We start from the raw sequence: 17,572 nt of genomic DNA, 5'->3' as shown, positions 1-17,572 counted from the left end.
AAACCCCGATAACAAGTGTCCGAAATGATAGCCAGATTTTAAAATCTAGTTATCTAACGAACATGCCAATTCCTCATGTTGTGCACGATGATGGTTTCGATTTGACAACTATGTTTGACATGTGTTTCCCACCACCTTAAGTAATGTCCTGTGTCTGTGACACAACTGAAATCTTGAGAATAAGTCAATAAAACAGAGGCAGAAATGGAAATAAAACTGTGAGTAAGAAATCCAAATTTAATATGTTATAAAGAAAAAAGGAAAACTGAAATTAAAGTAGATTTGTAGACAAAATTAACATTTTTCAATTAAATATTTCTGATTATTCACAACAGTTGTGCAAATGACAAGCATTTTATCTGTTAGCCAGAGGTCTGTAGCCCATCTCTCCCTCCAGCTGCTCAGCAGTGAGTGCGCCCAGTAGAGGCTGACAGTCCGGGTTGAAGACTGAATAGGCACTCAGTTCTCCAGGCTTCCGGGGAGCTGGGCTGCGGAGTCCTTCGTAGAGCCAGTAGAAGAGGGAGATGACAAAGAAGGGCAGGCCAAACTCCAGCTCAACAAACAGACCCAGCAGAACCAACCACAGTAGCACTTTGAGCAAAGTGAGGTTTGAGAGGACTAGCTGTCTCGACGCCAGCCATCTTCCGAGATTGCTGTCCAGCAGCCAGTCTCTACAGTCCTAAAGAGAAGACAAAAGATAAAGTCAGTGGCCAGAGACGTCAAAAATAAATCTACAATGTCACAAAAACATTTAAAAATTGTTCAAACTTAATAACACTCACTCAATAAATCACTCAAAACTCGCGGCAGATTAGAGATCACACATCAAAAAAGTATTTTTGAGGTTTGGACCATTTGACTGACAAAAACCTCTATGAGTTCATGTGCAGGATGATGATTCTAGGCAAAAATTGACCTCATACAACTGTCGAAGCCCTAAAACAGGACAAGTATTTCAAATGACATTTGGCCATTTAGCAGATGCTTTTCTCCAAAGCGACTTTCAAATGAGAAAACTACACTTAGATTTTATTGCACTATTAAACCCTGGTGTATGCATTGAGCTAAATCAGTAAAAATATATCTAAATAACAGAGTATAACAAATGCAATTGAGAGCAAATCAATTCCATAAGGATTAGAATAATAGTTACAGAGATACTAAGCACCTGTGTTAATGTGTGAATAACTTCAGTTTTGCAGACTTTGCTATATTTAGGTCTGTGGGGTAATGGAAAATCACATACTTTTTATTTAATTCCCACTTTAACGAGCAAGACATTCGCGATTTGGTGCCAAATAGTTTACATTTTTTTGTGTGTGTGGGGGGGTGGGGGTTATGGGATCTCTTACCCTGCGTTGACAGTCGTCAGCAGCAGTTCGGTTGTTTTCTATCTTCTCTGCTAGTGTACCGTCAGCCGTGTCAGACTGAGCAGCTGTGTCCGCATCTGTTTTTTCGGTGGACTCAGTCCCAGCTGGTTCACTCTTCCTGACGGCTTTTTCAGCATGTCGTCTGGCTCTGAACTCTGCGAGCTTCTGCTCCATCGATACTCTTAATTTTCGCCTGGAAAAATTAGAACAACTCGCTCAAAACTTCCACCTGTTTCAGTAAAGTCATTTAAAAAATGTTTACGCGTCAGGAAATGGGTGTCTTCACGTTAACCTCCACGTTTTAGACATTTTTAGAGAGATTTCAGGTTACACGATTGCGACGCGTTTGTTTACGTTTACGTACTGTTACAAAGCAGGAAGTCGTGTCGCAAAAACACTCCCACTGTCGTAGCGGATGCTGATTTGCGGCATTTTCACAGGTTTGTTATTCGCTTTGGGTTTCTTCATCAGTGGTGAGTTCTCAAACATTAACAGCTTCGTGTTCTTTGGTTAAATCTTTCGGAATACTATATCCTATAGATGTTGTTACCATTGACGGGCATCTCTTAGGACACTCTTGGCTGACGTTACGTTTTAAATTATTGATAGAAATCAAACGATCGATGTCCAACTCATCATCACGCCGTCTTCTTCTTCATTTTTATCGGTTTAAGTCGTGCATTGTTTTGTCGTATTAATTGTTTAATTGTTACTCTTAGTTTTTACTGTTATGGTAAACGAATGCTGAACGGTTTGACTACATGCCCTGGTGATAAATAAAATAGTTCATTTCCAGTGTACTAACAAAAAAGTGTACCCTCTAGAAATATATGAGAAGCTTTGAACTAATTTTCTTTTCAAAGACTGAAATAAGTGTTTTACCGTACACTTCATTTAGAACATATTGAAAGAAAATATGCTTTAAGTTAAAGTCACCTACAACTATTAAAGTGTATTAATTTAAAGCCGTTTTGTCACAGTGCACTGAAAGCATATTTCTATAACATATATATTTTAATATACCCTAAATTTGTAGTTAAATCACATTTAAGCATAATTTGAAGTGCTTTTATACTCTTGTATTTCAACCATAACATATTAACTAAGCATATAGGTAATTTACTATGAATTGTACCACGTACCATTGTAAATGTAAGAAGTATTATAAAGGATTAGTTTGACTACAAGTAATATCAAGTGCACTTAAATTGAATATACGTTACATTGCACATTTATTTCTCACCACTGTGTTGTCATCTAACCAACCATGTAATAGTGTACAAGTTAAATGAGGTTTCTCCACATATGTAGACATTTATTTAAACTGTTCTAACAGTCATGCCTTCACTTTCTGTGTTAAATTCTGTCTACATCTCCCTCTTGTTTACAGCAGTTTCACTTTGTCCACTCAGCACACCTTGTTGTCCCCTCTTTCCCTGCAGACATGGCCTCAGCTCCAGCACAACAACCCACCCTGACTGTTGAACAGACCAGAGGTAAGATAAGTATATTCCTCTTTCCAGTTCCCATTTTGGCTGATTCTATGTTGAACAAACACTTGCAGCCCTGTATATTCAGACTTGAGGATGGTCCTGATCTTTGGAGTATCATTCTGTTTGCTGATTAGGATAGGTGGAAATCATATGACTTGCAGAGCAACCACAGATGTGGTTTGTTTCTTCCACAGTGGTTTTGAGCGAAGTGATCCAGGCCTTCTCCGTACCAGAGAATGCTGTGCGGATGGAGGAGGCTCGAGAGAGTTCTTGCAACGACATGGGCAAGATGCTGCAGCTTGTGCTCCCTGTCGCCACCCAGATTCAACAGGAGGTTATCAAAGCTTACGGATTCAACAATGAGGGAGAAGGTGAGCTTTTTGATCTCGTAGAAATAGCACCTCTTCAGTGTAGACATGGCGGTGTGCTCATGGATATCACCTCTTACTTGACCACCTTGCTCACACATTGTGGGCTCATGAAACCAATCAGCGCAGTAAAATGAACTGCTGCACCCTTTCATTGGATGAGAGATTTTTCAGTACAGTTTCATTGATCTGGAGTTTCACACACTGCAAAATCTTACTGTCCTACAGACTCAACCAATAGTAACTACTGCACAGTTCAAACTATTGAACTGCGTTCTTTATCAGTTTGTCCAGTTTCTTTGAGTCACTGGTTCTAATGCTGCTTCCCCTCTTTCTATGGTGGAGATTGCATTCCCAACCAGAGACTTTTAGAAGATTTCCAACATCTTGTGACAAACATTGAAGGATCTAAGCTTCCTCAGGAAGTACAGTCTGCTCTGTCCCTTCTTGTAGACAGCCTTATGCAATACCATCATGGAGTTTCCAAATATACAGCCGGAGTCATAAAGAATTATCCTTGAGAACAACAGAAAGGCCTGCAACAGGTGACAGGATTACCATATTCCAGAATTTATATTTCAGTCCATTTGAGAGGATTTGAAAAGGCTAAAGAAGCAGACAGTGCAAATCCATAAAAGAACACCGGGACATTAGGAACAACCGGCCTGCCAAACACTTTGAACAGACTGCGAATGAACCAAGTTATTATTTTTAATTATTCCCTAAAATTCATGTAATTATCATACAATGGTTATGTAATGAAATTTAAGGAGAAGCCACTTCTTTCATTCAGAGAATTAATTATTGGTCAAGCAGTTAAACTATGCATGACATTATTTAAAAAACATCCTTACTTTACCTTTAGAGGTTAAAACCTTTGCACAGTACTGTACATCTACTGTAGATTTTAAGTATCTCTAATAAATTGTTCTTCATATTTGCCAACTGATATTGATCCTGCTTCCTTCACAGGGGTCTTAAAATTTGCCCGACTAGTGAAGATGTATGAAACCCAGGACCCTGAAATTGCTGCCATGTCTGCTAAACTGAAGTCTCTTCTCCTGCCACCGCTTTCGACACCACCTATAGGAGGTGCCATCCCAGCTTCGTAGGAATTGTTCACGTCACAGGTTCAAACGCAAGAGTGCTTTGATTTAACGCTTTAGATAGACTCATGACCATCATGTATGCCTTTTTATTTATTTTTCTTTTTGTGGAGAAATCTTAGTTTCAAACTGCTAACATGTTACCACTAAGATGCCAATTCTGTTGTGGTTTAATTAGCTTTTTAATGTGTATTTATTTGTTACATTTTACACTATGACCACTTTCTATTCTCACTAAAACATTTCCTTTAAAACCGTTGTTTTAAAAAAAAATTATAATTTTTTTTTAATGCTGCCATATGTCAGTTTTGTTATAATGTAAAATTAAATGTTTTTTCTCTGAATCTCTGTTGTATTGGGAGAAATTGTGGGGGTAAAAGTTTCCATGTATATACTTTATTAATGCATTTACTATTCATCCGTTAAACATGTATTAAAAACAATTACACACATTTACATATATAATAGAAATTTCCCAAAAGGCCTAGTTGTGATTATGGTTAAAACATGACTACAACAAAAAAAACAATCCAGTTTACAGTCCATGTTTAGAGTACACGTCAGCAGTCTGTCCATTTTTGGTGTTTTAGTTTTGAATACATGCACACAGGCGGACATCATTGACAAGAGAGGTACATAATAAAAAGTATTCATCAAGATAAAGTGACCCAGATGCTGAAATATTCCAATTAAAAACGCCAAACACAACTATGTTTACATTAAAGTGCTCCTTAATTGTCTTTTTGAACTCAGTGCAAATCCAACTCACTCGTCACCCAGTGATATGACCGTAACCTGGAACTAGTTGCTGAGGTGATTTTTCCGCTCTACGGTATATTTCCCCAGCAGCTGTTCAGATCCAGTTTGATTCCAGTGTAAAGTAAAAAAAACTAAATAAAAATTGCTCCCAGGTTGCAATGCTGTTTGGTTTCTGCCACCAAAAGTCAGCCAGCAACTGTCTCAGTGTGAAAGAGACTGTATTAATACATAAAACCAGTTCATGAATATCATTACTGAAGATGCAATTTAAATCCTGGATGATGAGTCCATTGTACACAGAACTCCATCTTGTCTGTCCTGATTTCCAATAAAAGCAAAGAGGAGAGGAGCAAGAGCATGACTTCACATCTCAAAGTGACGGAAAATACTTTCGACATATCCCAGCACCCTCTGCCAGTCTGGTCCGTCTGCCTTCAGCATCTCTTCCACAGTCTAGCACACAATTAATTAAAAAAAATTTAAGGTGACGTGAGAAGACAATACTGTAGAAACTTTAAAGACACATATTCATTTAATTTTGGTACCCAAATTCAATAGATGTGCATGCTTTAATGTTTAAAAAAAACAAAACATTTTCCTTGTACTGTACATTGCTGCAGCACCCTTTTCAGCTGTAAAATAAAATGTAAAATATCCACTAGGCAGGCATTAAGAAAAAGGGAAGAAAAGGCTCGACTTCCATCAGGCATTTTGGATCGTTTAGGAGCTTTTTCTTTTGTGGTAAAGAATAAGTCCCTCTGGTGTACACTTAAAGCTTTGTGTACACTTTACCTGCACAGAGGAACTATTGTCAACAGAAAGGTAAATACCTAAAAAGCATGATATGGGCTTTAATCCAATTATAAAACTGAAAATAAGTTTTTGGTTAAAGCTGCATAATCTATCACCATTCCACATGAATTATGTAAAAATCTGCACTGAACATCTGGAGTAAAGTTCACCAAATAGAATGTCTCACCAGTGTGGCTGCGATCCCAACACCCTCTCCTGTCTTAAAAGCAAGATCCAGGTTTTCCTTCTGTTAAAAACAAGTCAAAATACACATTCTTACTGACTTATTGATGCATTATAGATTTGTGTGTGTTGAATGTGATCATTTACATGTATGCCTAGTTTCAATTATTCATATAAGATACGTTAAAATACATTTCTGTCCGCACAGTTGGTATGTCTTATATTTGTAACTACAAAATTATCTGACACTTGTCTTTCTATCAAAAGTCTATAAATAGAGTATTTTGTACTTCATTGTCAGTGCTGGGTTTTTTTTGTCTGTCGGCAAGTTTACAGAAAATTTATCCTGCTGAATTTCATGATTAAATTTGGGTTGCAGATCAGGATAAATTTCCTTAAAATTGAGGGATATAGCATTGGTCATGACAAAGCACTGCACTCTAATCTGTAATAAACTTCTTTGTGAATATACAGTTACAGTTTTACCTTGTCAGCTGGATTGAGGCTGTCGTAGGGGATGTGAGTGGGTAAATAGGTGTGATAAACAGCACAGAATGCCAAACCATCCTCCCAGCTGCTGCTGAAGTTGGTGATCTCAATATTCTGTCACAAAGCAACAAAAAGAGAAGTCAGTGGCTCATACAACTGAAATTTCTGTGATATTGAAGATCTCCTCTCTAACCTTGTAACCTTGGGTGCGACTTTGGCACCAGCGCAGCAGGGAGTTCCTTCTGGAGCCACCATGGCGCCTCAGCAATGCACTGAAACCATCCTGAGGTCTGTAAAGGTATGAAAACATTTATACCAATAATCAATTATTCACAAAAGACTGATTTATGTTCCAGTTTTCCTAATGTGGTCAGAAGTCACTTAAAATTTGTGGGGTACGCAGTCATATTTTGGCGTCACTGGTCAAAAATGTTCAAATCAAATGTTGAAATCTTCAAATTTCATCTCCTCTTGGCTTTGTTTTCAAGTTTTAGAAAACCAATTAAATGATATTTAACGGTAAGCCTCTCCTTCGCCTTCACTCACAGAATTCAGCATGTAGGAATGTCATAATCAACATAAAGCTGTACAGCCCCTCACTTGATAGAATCTGAGCTTTGATCATCCTCTTGTTTTCCTGCAACAAACAGATGCAGCCACAGTCACACAACTGCACACTTTAGCTGTCAAACAACTAGAATGGCGATTTGGCAGGTTTAAGCTCACCCGTATAGAAGCTGGACCAACTGTCCTGTCGCTTCAAAATGTGGTCCATCCTTCTCCCTTTTGTTGGCTCTTCTTTCTGGAGTTAAATAACAGCAATCATATCAATGCCTATTTAGATTCTATAGAATCTTGAGAGCCTATCAGCCCAACATGTTTTACCTTGCATAAAGGCAGTGTTGTCCTCATGGTTTTTGAAGTCCCATTTTCACTTGAGGAATCAGTTTGAAGAGGAAGGCGAGAGAGACTCCTAAAGGACGAAAGAAAAAAAAAATTACATTTAGTAATATTTTGTTGTGCGACCCAAAATCAGAAAATTGAGGACAGAACGGAAAATGCCAATTAAAAAACGACATTTACTTTGACAATGATTTAATTGCAGACAATATGAATCAAAGTTATTTTGTGTTTTGTTACATAAAATTCATTTAATTTGTTAGAATACTGTATATCCATTTTTACATTTCAGACCTGCAACACATTACAAATAAAGTTGGGACTGGCAATTTAAGGCTAGTAATGACACAAGAAAAAATATTAAAGATGTTATTTCAAACAGTTAATTGTAATCATGATTTGGCATCAAAGCAGTGTCGTTCAGGAGCACATATCAGTAGAAGACCTCCATTTTGTCAACACATGTGTGAGAAAAATCATTGAAATATGATCAGAAAGGATTTGCACATTTCCCCCCTCCAGAGCAAGACAGCATTAATCAAGTCAAGTAATCTGGAGGAATTTCCGTGGAGAAAGCAAGGGTAAGGGTGCAACCAGCACACCCATGAGCTTTTATCCCCAACATGGCACTGCATCAAGAACCATCGTTCAGCAATAGATGATACAACCACACGGACGAGGCAGAAATTGGATGTAAATGAATAAATTGAATAAAGCTAATGAGAAAAACCTCAAACACCCCCTGGTTCATATTGTCTGCAGTTGGATGACTGTAGCATGGATTTTCGTTTTGACTCACCAAGATCTCTCAGACAGCATCACAATCTTCCTTGGATCTCTCTGTCCATGACCACCACCTTCTTTTTTCTTCTCCAGAGCAGCCAAACTACGAATGTATCCCTCCGCCACCCCTTTTCCTGTCAGCAGCATGTTTCCAAATCCATTTTCCTTCTCAGGATCATGAGCTCCACTTTTATCGACTACATCTTGATTTTCGCTGTTCTCATCTTTAGCTTCAGTTTCAGCTTCCTCTATAAATTTCTGTGTTTTAACCTCTGATACCTCCTCAGGTTCTTGTCTGTCTGCCTGTTGGTCTGTTTCTCCACCTTTCATGTAGATACTCCTCGCAATATACAAGTCGGTTTGGTCCTGCTGCCGCTGCACAGTGAGTTCACTTAGTTTGTGGCAGACGTCTCTGTGCTCGTGTCTCAGGTTCTCCAGCTCTTGCTCCATCACCTGCTGTCTGCTGAGGGCCTGAGCCAGCTGCTCCTCCACCGCTCTGTGACTGTTCTGGAGCAAACAGAGCGCCTGCTCCGACTCAACCCGCAGCCGATCAGCCACAGACACCGCAACCTGCAGGTCACACTGGAACTGATTCCACTCCAACCTCTCTGTCTGGGAACAAAACAAACACTGTAACCTTAAGTTAAAGGCTGACTATTCTCAGTATGGCTCCATTATTACTGTTTCTGACCTCTGTGTGCAAATAATTGGATAGATTAAGCACTCCAAGTATTCATTGAGAGATTCTTATCACCACAACATGGGTTGTTAAAAATAAGCTACGGTCATGTCATATGACACTAAAGATAAAAAATAAAATAAAACAAAATAAATTTTACATTTAAGATTTTCATGTGTCTTATATTTGTTGTGTGTTGTCAAGGACCTCAGGTAACCATAAAGTTTGCTGCAAGTTTGCTGTATGTTACAGAAAACGTGTTTCTTTAGATTCATGACCTGTGAACAGTGGCCCAGGAACTGCATTTTCAACTCACCCTGTGTGTCTCTTGGAGCGTGTCCAACTCCTCGACCAGTTCTTCTCTCTCCGTTATAAAGCGTCTGAGCAGCTCTGACAGTTGGAAAATAAAATACACAAAATAGACTGAAGTCTGACAGCAGTGATCAGAACAGGTACGTTAGTTGTTTCCTGAAAGGTTGTGTCTTTCATGGAAAACCATTCAACATATTAAATGAAAACAGGGAAAACCACAGCTAACTTTAACGATAACTGTGCTTTACATACCCGCTAGAATAAGCATTAGGGAACAATAAGGAACTCGCATAAGAAGGTTAAAAAAAAGCCTGACTTGCACCTCTTGAGGTCGCCCACTGTAGAGTAGAGGTGTTAAGGATTATTATCCTGTTGTAAAAGTCACCGTTTTTACAGACAAATTTTGGCTTTCAGAATTTGCAGTTATTTAACTGAATCTATCGTTCCTTCGACAAGTGACATATTTCTGTGGTCCTAGCTGCAACACAAACCCAAACCATGATCAATCTACCCCCATGCTGTAAGAGTTGCAGAGGGGTTCTGTAAAATTCTGCATCCCGTTTTCCTTTGAACATACATCTGCTCATTGTAGAAAAACAAGTTCTACACTGACTTCCTCAGTCTGCCAAGTTTGGTCAGATTGAATTAGATAACGCTCAATGACTGATTTTTATGGCACTACTGATAAAGAAAAAGTTTTAATATGACGAGTCTTCCACAAAAGGTAAAATTTGTGCAATTGCAAAAGACCTTTAGGAAGATTTAACAAACAGGAGATTTGGTTTGCTTGTCTTGCAATCTGACAAGGGCTCAGAATGTTTTCTTGATCTTAAACTACTCAACTTGATCTCAGATATTCCTGCTAACCACAATGTCTAAGGTAAATCATGATGTGAGGAAATGTCTGTCATTGCCATCTTCTTATAGCCCTCTCATTTATTGTGGGCAGTTATTTCCATTTTACAAGGTGCCAATTAAATGTTTGAAGGAGCCCCTGACTGCTGATTGTTGGGATGCACTTTGAAGAGTATTTATATAAAATAATATATTTTACCCACTCAACTTTTCACAGTAACTAAGCTTTTGCTCATGGTCTCTGACAAGAATCAGTTGGAGTTTATTTAAAGCTCTTCAAAGGAAACAAAAGAAACAGGTAAACTAAGAGAGCTTACCTACTGCTCCTGTGGTAATATCAGTGTTGGGGGTTAGACCAAGTGAGGCCCCATAGTGCTCCATCAGACTTGCTAAAACCAAGGTCATCTCCTCTCCAGCTTTCACCGCTGCAGCCTGTGGCTCCATTCCACTATCTTTCTCCTGCCAGCTCTGCTCTGAAGGCGATCCTCTGGACAGAGGCTGCGACTCCCGACTGTCCAGACAAACCACGGCCTTCTGTCTCCCTGCTGCATCGCTCACTTTTGTTTCTGAGGAGGCAACGTTCTCTACGCTGATCACTGCCCACTCTGAGGGAGCCGACACTTTTTGCGTCCAATTTGCGATGGGGGAGGTGGTGGAGGGGGTGGTGCTGTCGGCTGATGATGGAGTCTGTGCCTTATCAGGGGAAGCTGCAGTGGGTAAGGCCATGGCAGCCAGCTCTGCCTCTGAGGGTGAGGTAGGAGGTGTGTGGAAGAAATCTAAAGGGGAATCTGAGAGCAAAAAAATAAAAAAAAAGGTAAAAGAAAATGCCAATGTCCTTAGCTTTAAAAACCTCTAATATACAAGTTGAAAAATGTGCTAAGCCCCTCTCTTCTGTTGCCTTTATGTAAGCAGTCAGCGTCCACTCCCTTATTAACTATCCTGGTCTGACTGATGCAGCAAAAAAGCCTCTGCTGCAAATATCTTGGCAGGCAAACACGCGCTGTTCCCCCATGTGGCAAGATGCAGGAAGAGAGTTGATTTTCTCATATCTACTAACAGCTGCTCAAACTGCTACCAGAGAGGCATTTCATCCATCATTAGACATGCAAGAATCCCACAGGACCTGTGAATCTCCAAAAGACATTCCAATATGAATTAAACGCGATCACAATGGAGTTTTCCCAATGTGTCATCCCCTGCTGAAAATGATTTTGTGTGATGCAGATCTTATCCGATTAATAGCATGCATATTTTGGCAGGCTGGAGAAATTTCCAGCTGTTTTTTCCTTCTTCCCCTCCTTGTCCTTGAGCTGTAGTGTAAGATTTTGCAGACTCATCATTTCCCTGGCAGCAGTGTGATGTAGTCTGCAGCAGTGGAGCTATTCTCATCCCCTATCCTGAGCCCACTTCCTGCATACTGACAGCCAAGGGACAAAAACCAGGGGCCGCATTTTAAACAGCTGCACATAAGAATGAAACTGGGAGAGGGGTCGATTGAAGATGAGGCTTGTGAGGCTGAGCAATTTCATATGTTAAGTCAGAGCTGGTCTGGGATGCTTTGAACTGAAAGTCTATGAATAATATGAAGAAAAGCCTGATGCTGCTGGATCCAACTTTTACCAAGTTTTCTGGGATACAGCTTTTGTTTCACTAAAAAAGCAGATTGAGCATTCATGAGTCCATAGAAATGTTTTAATGATCATTGATAACACCAGAATTTACCTGGTGCAAAGATGCATCTGCACTCCCCACTTTGCCATTTGAATCTACAAACAAATCTTGTAATATCATTTTGGTTTAAGTTGGATCAATGAAGCATGTCTCTTTTAAATCAGTATATGTCAGTTTAAAAAATATATTTCCTGCTGTTGCAGTACACCAATATGCTTTATATAAACAATAGGATGTGATGGTCCCACATTTATGTTTAGCTACTGTGTTAAAGCGAAAAACATGCTATTCAAACAGAATGGAATGTTAGCTGCAAGTCTTCTGAGACTTTCTTTTTTTTAATTTAACCATTTTCAGATGTTACATAAAGAAGCAGAGTAGCATGCAATACTGGTGTTTTCTTCAGTGGAAAGAGCTGCTGTTTTGCTGCATCACAGAATAACATTAACTTCTGAGTAAATTCATATATGAACCACTGAAAAGAGGCAAAGTGCATAAATACCTTCTTTAAAACCTGGAGGAAAATTGTGTCATTGTGTGTGGTACCTGTAGGGTACTGCCGGCTGTCTTTGCCACTATGGTTACCCATGATCCACTTGGGCTAGGTCTCTTGACAGGATGCCCCCTGTTGTCCTTCACTGCCTCCTCTGTCTTTTGAGGCTCCACTGTTGTTTGAACAAGGGAAACAAGGGAATAAATGTGCATTTTTCACGAGTATGAACTTTGGACTGATTGAGTCATCTTACTCTCAGGAAGTGTGTGTGTTCGAAATGAATAAGCCAGACATACTGTGTCTTACAGCACCACAGTTATTGAGTTAAATCCAAAAGATCATGTCAACACAAAGCCGATTTGCTTCGGAATCGACCAAACTCCACCAACAAACCATGCGATTTAAGGTTACCAGGGGTTTCAGTAAAAGTCAGGTGCCCTAAACTTGATAACCGAGATTTTGCTACACATTGGGAATATTATCAGATTAATTCGGTGTATATACAATTGGTTAGGATGAACTACATTTGAAGGTAATTGTATCATTTTAATTATTTATTTATTTATTTTACAGCTACAACACATTAATCCAGGATCGGCCCATCGGGAGTATGAACTCTATAATCGAAACAGCTAAAATGTTAGATCAACGTATCGTTTCCTCTGCCACTCACATACACCATTTCTTAAGTGCCAGCCAAATTTTAAACTGCTCTGCTGGTGACTAAAGTTTGTAGTAAGGTTTTTTTCTAATCAACAATCTGTAGCCTTTCGGCATTGATACCATTTTATTTAAGGGGTATGGCAGGTGTTGAATCCAATCAGCCACCTTGCACACATCAGAAAGCTTCAAGGTTCATTCATCCTACCTGCTCAGTCTGTCAGCTGGAAGCTGTCCAGTTTGGTGCCCGGCTGTCCGGTGGGTTTCTTCTCCGAGTGTCTAGACCTCCTTGCCGGGGTGCCCTTCGTCCCTTATCCCAAATTCACAGGTCGACTTAGAGACATTTTCGAGGGATTTTCTCCAATAAATCATATCCACCACAGTGTCATAGAATAAAAAAAGGCAGACACCATCTATAACTTGAATCCAGTCATACCCAACACTGCTGCTTCGCCTTTAAATCCAATGCGTCAAAAAGCGAAGGAGGCAGAAACAAAGTGGCTGCGCAGCAGCTGCTCGTTCCATAAACGACGTGAGGGCTCATAATGACATTATTTAGAACTATTTAAATCATAAAGAATACTAAATAAAATACTAAACAATAAAGGCTACTGTCTGGTGAGTAAAATGCTGTTTTGCCGATAAATCAGAGCGCAAGAATGCTAAGACGCTGTCACACCGGCAGGAGGCTAATTACCTTTTGTTTAATGCAGGTGTGGCGGCACGTAGGTCCGACTTACAAGTACAACAGGTATGCTTTCACACGGTCTGCAGGTGTGTCCTGTCACATAGCATCTGTCATGGCTAACAGGCGCAGAGAAAAAACAAAACAGCCCAACAATGTTCAGCAGACACGGCATAACTTTGCTTATTCATCCATTAAAATCCCCCAGAGGCTGAGTTTCAGGTCATTCGAGGGCGCGCCCGCAAGAGAAAGTTTGTACTGTGCTAATAATAAACACAACGCTTTATATGATCAATAGCCTGCTTCAGGAGCAAAAGAGATCACAGTAGAAACGAATTAACTCACACGAGGGAAACTTGGTTTTGGTGTTTATTTATATCCTGATATAATGTATTTGATATATCCTTTATTTCCTGATATAATTAATATCAGGAAATAAACAGAGTTGATATGGCTTTTAAAATAAAATGACACGATTTTATCCTGGTTTTACATTAGGTTGCCAAAACAGAGGTCAGGCGACGAGTCTTAAAGTGCAAATAAGCCTGAAAATTAATGACAGAAGCGAACAAATTCAAATAATTTTTTCTTTGCTTATTTGCAATGGAATCAAATCACAAACGACATGAGCAGAGAGATGATGGTTCTGTATGATGCCAAAAATATGAGTGTGTGTGTGGGGGGGTGTCAGACAGCCTGTTGCAGAACCAAAGACTGAAAGGAAACATTTTATATACCCTACATTGAGTCACTTGACCTATGAGTTCGTGTGAAATCAAACTGTCAGAAAGAAACAAGACATCCTGTTGATGAAGGAATGGGGTTCACTCTTCAGCACCACGATGAAACACAAGTCTGTGTTTAAAGATGACTGACACTGCAGCTTTTAAAACACAACAGCAGTCATAGTAATTGTTAGAGGTGAAGTTACAATTGAAATGTTTCAGCACCTTGGACAGAGATCTGTAAAGGTGAATCTCTGGCGCCCACTCGTGTCCATATTTAGTGATAACAGAAAAAATAAAACGCATTGCTCACGCAGAACGGTTCCTTGAAAAAGTGTAATCTATCTTTATAGTTTTAAAATACATCTGATTGGTTTTTCCATACTGCAACTGATGAAGCTATCGGTTTAAATACAAAGTACAGAACTTTTGTGGAGGTTACAGAAAATGAGCATCCAGGGGCTTCACAACAGTTTTTCTTGACATTGCTGCTCATGGAAGAGCTGACAAATAAGATGAAACAGAACAATCGAAAATGCTTTAAATGAAAAAGTTAAGCTGTCTGTTAATAAAACGCATACATTTGTTTATTTTACCCTTCAGAAAGAAATATTTAACATACATCTACATGCAGAGTGCTGAAACTATTGGTCAGAGATAACACAGGAATTGTGTTTATTGCTTTGTAATGTTTATTCAGAATGATTTACAATGCTAATGACAGAGTATAATCTTCTGGACTATGCAGTGTGAATTCCCTGAATACAAAGAAGCAGCCGTTTTCCGCTTCTGGATGTTTTGTACTCTTCACCCACAAGATTCCTCCCGGACCTGAACACCATTCTGCAAAATCAGTTTCTTAGCAATCAGTCCCTCCATGTCTCCTCGCATTAAACCCACTCACTTTTATTACCATAAACAGTCGTTTTTCCCCTTTAAACTCTTTAAACTTCTTTAGAAGTTTACAAAGTGCCAAGAAAAGCAGAACTTGATAAATCTTTAGCTTAAAGGTCAACAAGTGTTTGTATAAGATATATTCTTGTGCAATAAGTGATAAAAATAAGATTAATGTGTAGACTTACAATTACGAATTACAGTAATTTTTAAATATATAGTCCACCTGTTTGTTTTTTTAAGAAATATAAGTAAATATAGTAAATATATATGTGTTTGTGCTTCAGCACCACACTGCTGCTCAGCAATCCCTTCAGGAGTTGCAGGTACACAACAGTGAACCTATACCCAAGAGCCTAATTGCTGCTGGAGTGAGTTAACTTGCTTAAGGGTACCTTAGTAGAATAGTTGTTGAAGGTCAGGATACCTTTAATTATTCACATTCCTTTATAAACCTAACCTTATACTGTCATCATACAGTTCAGGTTGCAGGAACAACACAGTTTAACCCCCATTTATGCATCTTTGGAACGTAATCTGTCAACAAATAACATACATTCTTATGATTTTTCTCCTAACTTATTGGGATTGAATCATCTTAAAAAAATGATTCACCTTTTAATTCATGTTCATGTTACAGTGTTAAACACTTGCTCACAACGTCATTCAGCAATCAAAATAGATACATAAGACTGGTTATTTCATTGCACGTCTATCACTGAAGTAAACTATCATTAGAAGAAAGCAGACTATTAAAAAAGACTAATCCGTTGCATACACTCTGCAAAGCACCATGTTACAATTTTATTTGAGAAATAAACGTTTCTTATCAGTCATCGGTGATTTGAACGTATTGATGTCACTAATTAGTGTACCGTGACTTTTTAAGCATGTACATTATATTCGTGGTATTAGAGTAAGATACAGTGGCGTTCTTAATTTCAAAATACTTCTGTTTGCATCAAGAAGTTTCGTGTAACGTTATCTCCTACGTGGGATCAATACTTGGCTACAATAGGCGCAAAATTGGTAAAAAAAAAAAAAAAAAATGGCGTCTGATATAGGGTGCCTTCACAACAGCAGCAGGGCGGCTCTCAGTGACCACAACATCAGTGTATTTCAAGTCATCTCCTAAGAATGAAGTCTGCAGCCGCATCAGGACTTGCGTCGGACAGGGAAACGCACACAAGCCGCCTCCATCATGGGAAACTACGGCCGCTCTTCTGCAGATGTTTCTAACGAACACGGCAATGAATATTTTCACGGATTCCAAGGGACATGATCGCCTTTCTTTTATTTATCTCCCGTTTACTATCGAAGAAGAAGTGACCTGTGAGGCGGAAGATGTCAGCGCTGAAAAAGGTACGAGACTAGACGCGCGGCGTCGTGTTCGTGCATGAGCCGAGCCTGCGACGCAGCTTGTTTTTGTTGTTACTGGATATGGCCTCAGGTGCATTCACACGATATTTGAAAGAGGTTTGAATTTTGACCGTCTGAAGCCCGCGTGTCACACCTGGCCAAGTGCACGTTTCAGAAACCCTCAGAAGTTCTGTAGAGAGCGAGAATGAGTCACTTACTGAATAATTTTCACCGCTGGACGTGCTCCTGTTTCCCACACCGATCAATCAATCTCACTCAATGATGCATGGTGTGTGGGTGAGGTGTGGTGAGAATTAGTGTGCATGTGTTTGGAGGTGGAGGGTAGAGCTGGGGGCAGTAATTTTCCCTTGGTGAAAGGCACTGTGAATGGAGGGGACCCACACTTGTTCCTTCAAGTTTCTCCTGTCTATGTATGCCCACATATTCCCATTGTGCTGTTCCCCTCCATTCAGTCAATGTGTGTGTGTGGAGTGACTCAGCTGTATTGTACTATATCTGTCATCCATCTTTTCATTTGTCACAGGTGTTACCATGGCTACTACAGACTCACTGCTGTCTTTTCTTTGAGAAGGACTCAGGTAAGAGGTGGGAAGGGTCAGTAATTCAGTCTTAATGAGGCGATATTGTTCAGCTTAAACGGACGTTTTTCTTTTTACCTGATGTCTAATGGTTTGACGAAAGCAGTGGTATGAAAGAAATGAGAGTGCAGTGATGATGGCTTCCCTGTTCGTGTCCTCAATGGCCTGGCATCACGTCCAAAGCTGCTCTTTGACAATAGCTTTAACAGTATTCACTCTTGATTTTCTATATTCCCCTTTCAAACAACAAATAAATAGGAATAAACCAAAAATGCATTTATTCTAAGAGGTGCTGTGTCTATTGCAAGAGACTATATATTGTAGTCGCTTCCTCTAGAACTCCTTTAATGTCCACCCAAAGATTATACAGATCCAGCCACACTGATGCAAAGATCAG

The 17,572-nt window shown here is 39.4% G+C and overlaps 4 protein-coding genes across 6 annotated transcripts in view; 2 read left to right on the top strand and 2 right to left on the bottom strand.

Annotated features, from left to right (window-relative positions):
* Window positions 1-217: 217 nt before the first annotated feature.
* saysd1 (SAYSVFN motif domain containing 1) lies at window positions 218-1,749 on the bottom strand. Its single transcript, XM_075458481.1, has 2 exons — window positions 1,353-1,749; window positions 218-679 (listed from the first exon to the last, which is right to left on the bottom strand). Exons 1-2 carry the CDS (start codon window positions 1,542-1,544, stop codon window positions 356-358), a joined length of 516 nt encoding a protein of 171 aa, XP_075314596.1. The 5' UTR covers window positions 1,545-1,749; the 3' UTR covers window positions 218-355.
* grcc10 (gene rich cluster, C10 gene) lies at window positions 1,404-4,681 on the top strand. 2 transcript variants are annotated; one of them, XM_075458483.1, is made up of 4 exons: window positions 1,404-1,810; window positions 2,813-2,866; window positions 3,058-3,234; window positions 4,204-4,681. In XM_075458483.1, the coding sequence occupies exons 1-4, from the start codon at window positions 1,786-1,788 to the stop codon at window positions 4,341-4,343; spliced, it is 396 nt and encodes a 131-aa protein (XP_075314598.1). In that variant the 5' UTR covers window positions 1,404-1,785; the 3' UTR covers window positions 4,344-4,681. The 2 variants fall into 2 exon arrangements, with proteins under 2 accessions (XP_075314598.1, XP_075314597.1); XM_075458482.1 differs by having other exon boundaries at window positions 1,405-1,843.
* A 35-nt stretch (window positions 4,682-4,716) lies between these two features.
* Window positions 4,717-16,845, bottom strand: LOC142374708 (uncharacterized). Of its 2 annotated transcripts, XM_075458475.1 has the most exons (13): window positions 16,795-16,842; window positions 13,122-13,223; window positions 12,307-12,425; window positions 10,407-10,877; window positions 9,239-9,312; window positions 8,260-8,855; window positions 7,446-7,533; window positions 7,287-7,362; window positions 7,161-7,197; window positions 6,754-6,850; window positions 6,558-6,674; window positions 6,076-6,135; window positions 4,717-5,549 (listed from the first exon to the last, which is right to left on the bottom strand). In XM_075458475.1, exons 3-13 carry the CDS (start codon window positions 12,347-12,349, stop codon window positions 5,460-5,462), a joined length of 1,749 nt encoding a protein of 582 aa, XP_075314590.1. In that variant the 5' UTR covers window positions 12,350-12,425; window positions 13,122-13,223; window positions 16,795-16,842; the 3' UTR covers window positions 4,717-5,459. The 2 variants fall into 2 exon arrangements, with proteins under 2 accessions (XP_075314590.1, XP_075314591.1); XM_075458476.1 differs by lacking the exon at window positions 13,122-13,223 and having other exon boundaries at window positions 16,795-16,845.
* The window catches only part of dlgap2b (discs, large (Drosophila) homolog-associated protein 2b), a 79,858-nt gene continuing 78,402 nt past the window's right edge, over window positions 16,117-17,572 (top strand). Inside the window, exon 1 of the mRNA XM_075458474.1 lies at window positions 16,117-16,579. Coding sequence (XP_075314589.1) covers window positions 16,447-16,579 — 133 coding nt within the window. The 5' untranslated portion in view covers window positions 16,117-16,446. The remainder of the gene's footprint in view (window positions 16,580-17,572) is intronic.

Source organism: Odontesthes bonariensis, chromosome 24, assembly GCF_027942865.1.
Source record: "Odontesthes bonariensis isolate fOdoBon6 chromosome 24, fOdoBon6.hap1, whole genome shotgun sequence".
Taxonomy (NCBI): Eukaryota; Metazoa; Chordata; class Actinopteri; order Atheriniformes; family Atherinopsidae; genus Odontesthes; species Odontesthes bonariensis.
The sequence above is the reverse complement of the archived record's forward strand: the minus strand, read 5'-3'. Positions and strand labels throughout refer to the sequence as shown.

Excerpts from the sequence above, each read along its gene's own strand:
- LOC142374708 (XM_075458476.1), bottom strand. The coding sequence starts at position 12,349 with ATGGGTAACCATAGTGGCAAAGACAGCCGGCAGTACCCTACAG. Across the intron at positions 7,534-8,259 it reads ATGCTGTCTGAGAGATCTTG|GAGTCTCTCTCGCCTTCCTC; the intron begins GTGAGTCAAAAC and ends TTCGTCCTTTAG. Across the intron at positions 6,851-7,160 it reads CAAAGCTCAGATTCTATCAA|ACCTCAGGATGGTTTCAGTG; the intron begins GTGAGGGGCTGT and ends ATACCTTTACAG.
- grcc10 (XM_075458482.1), top strand. The coding sequence starts at position 1,786 with ATGCTGATTTGCGGCATTTTCACAGGTTTGTTATTCGCTTTGGGTTTC. Across the intron at positions 1,844-2,812 it reads TTTGGGTTTCTTCATCAGTG|ACATGGCCTCAGCTCCAGCA; the intron begins GTGAGTTCTCAA and ends CTTTCCCTGCAG. Across the intron at positions 2,867-3,057 it reads GACTGTTGAACAGACCAGAG|TGGTTTTGAGCGAAGTGATC; the intron begins GTAAGATAAGTA and ends TTTCTTCCACAG.
- saysd1 (XM_075458481.1), bottom strand. The coding sequence starts at position 1,544 with ATGGAGCAGAAGCTCGCAGAGTTCAGAGCCAGACGACATGCTGAAAAA. Across the intron at positions 680-1,352 it reads CTGACGACTGTCAACGCAGG|GACTGTAGAGACTGGCTGCT; the intron begins GTAAGAGATCCC and ends TCTTCTCTTTAG.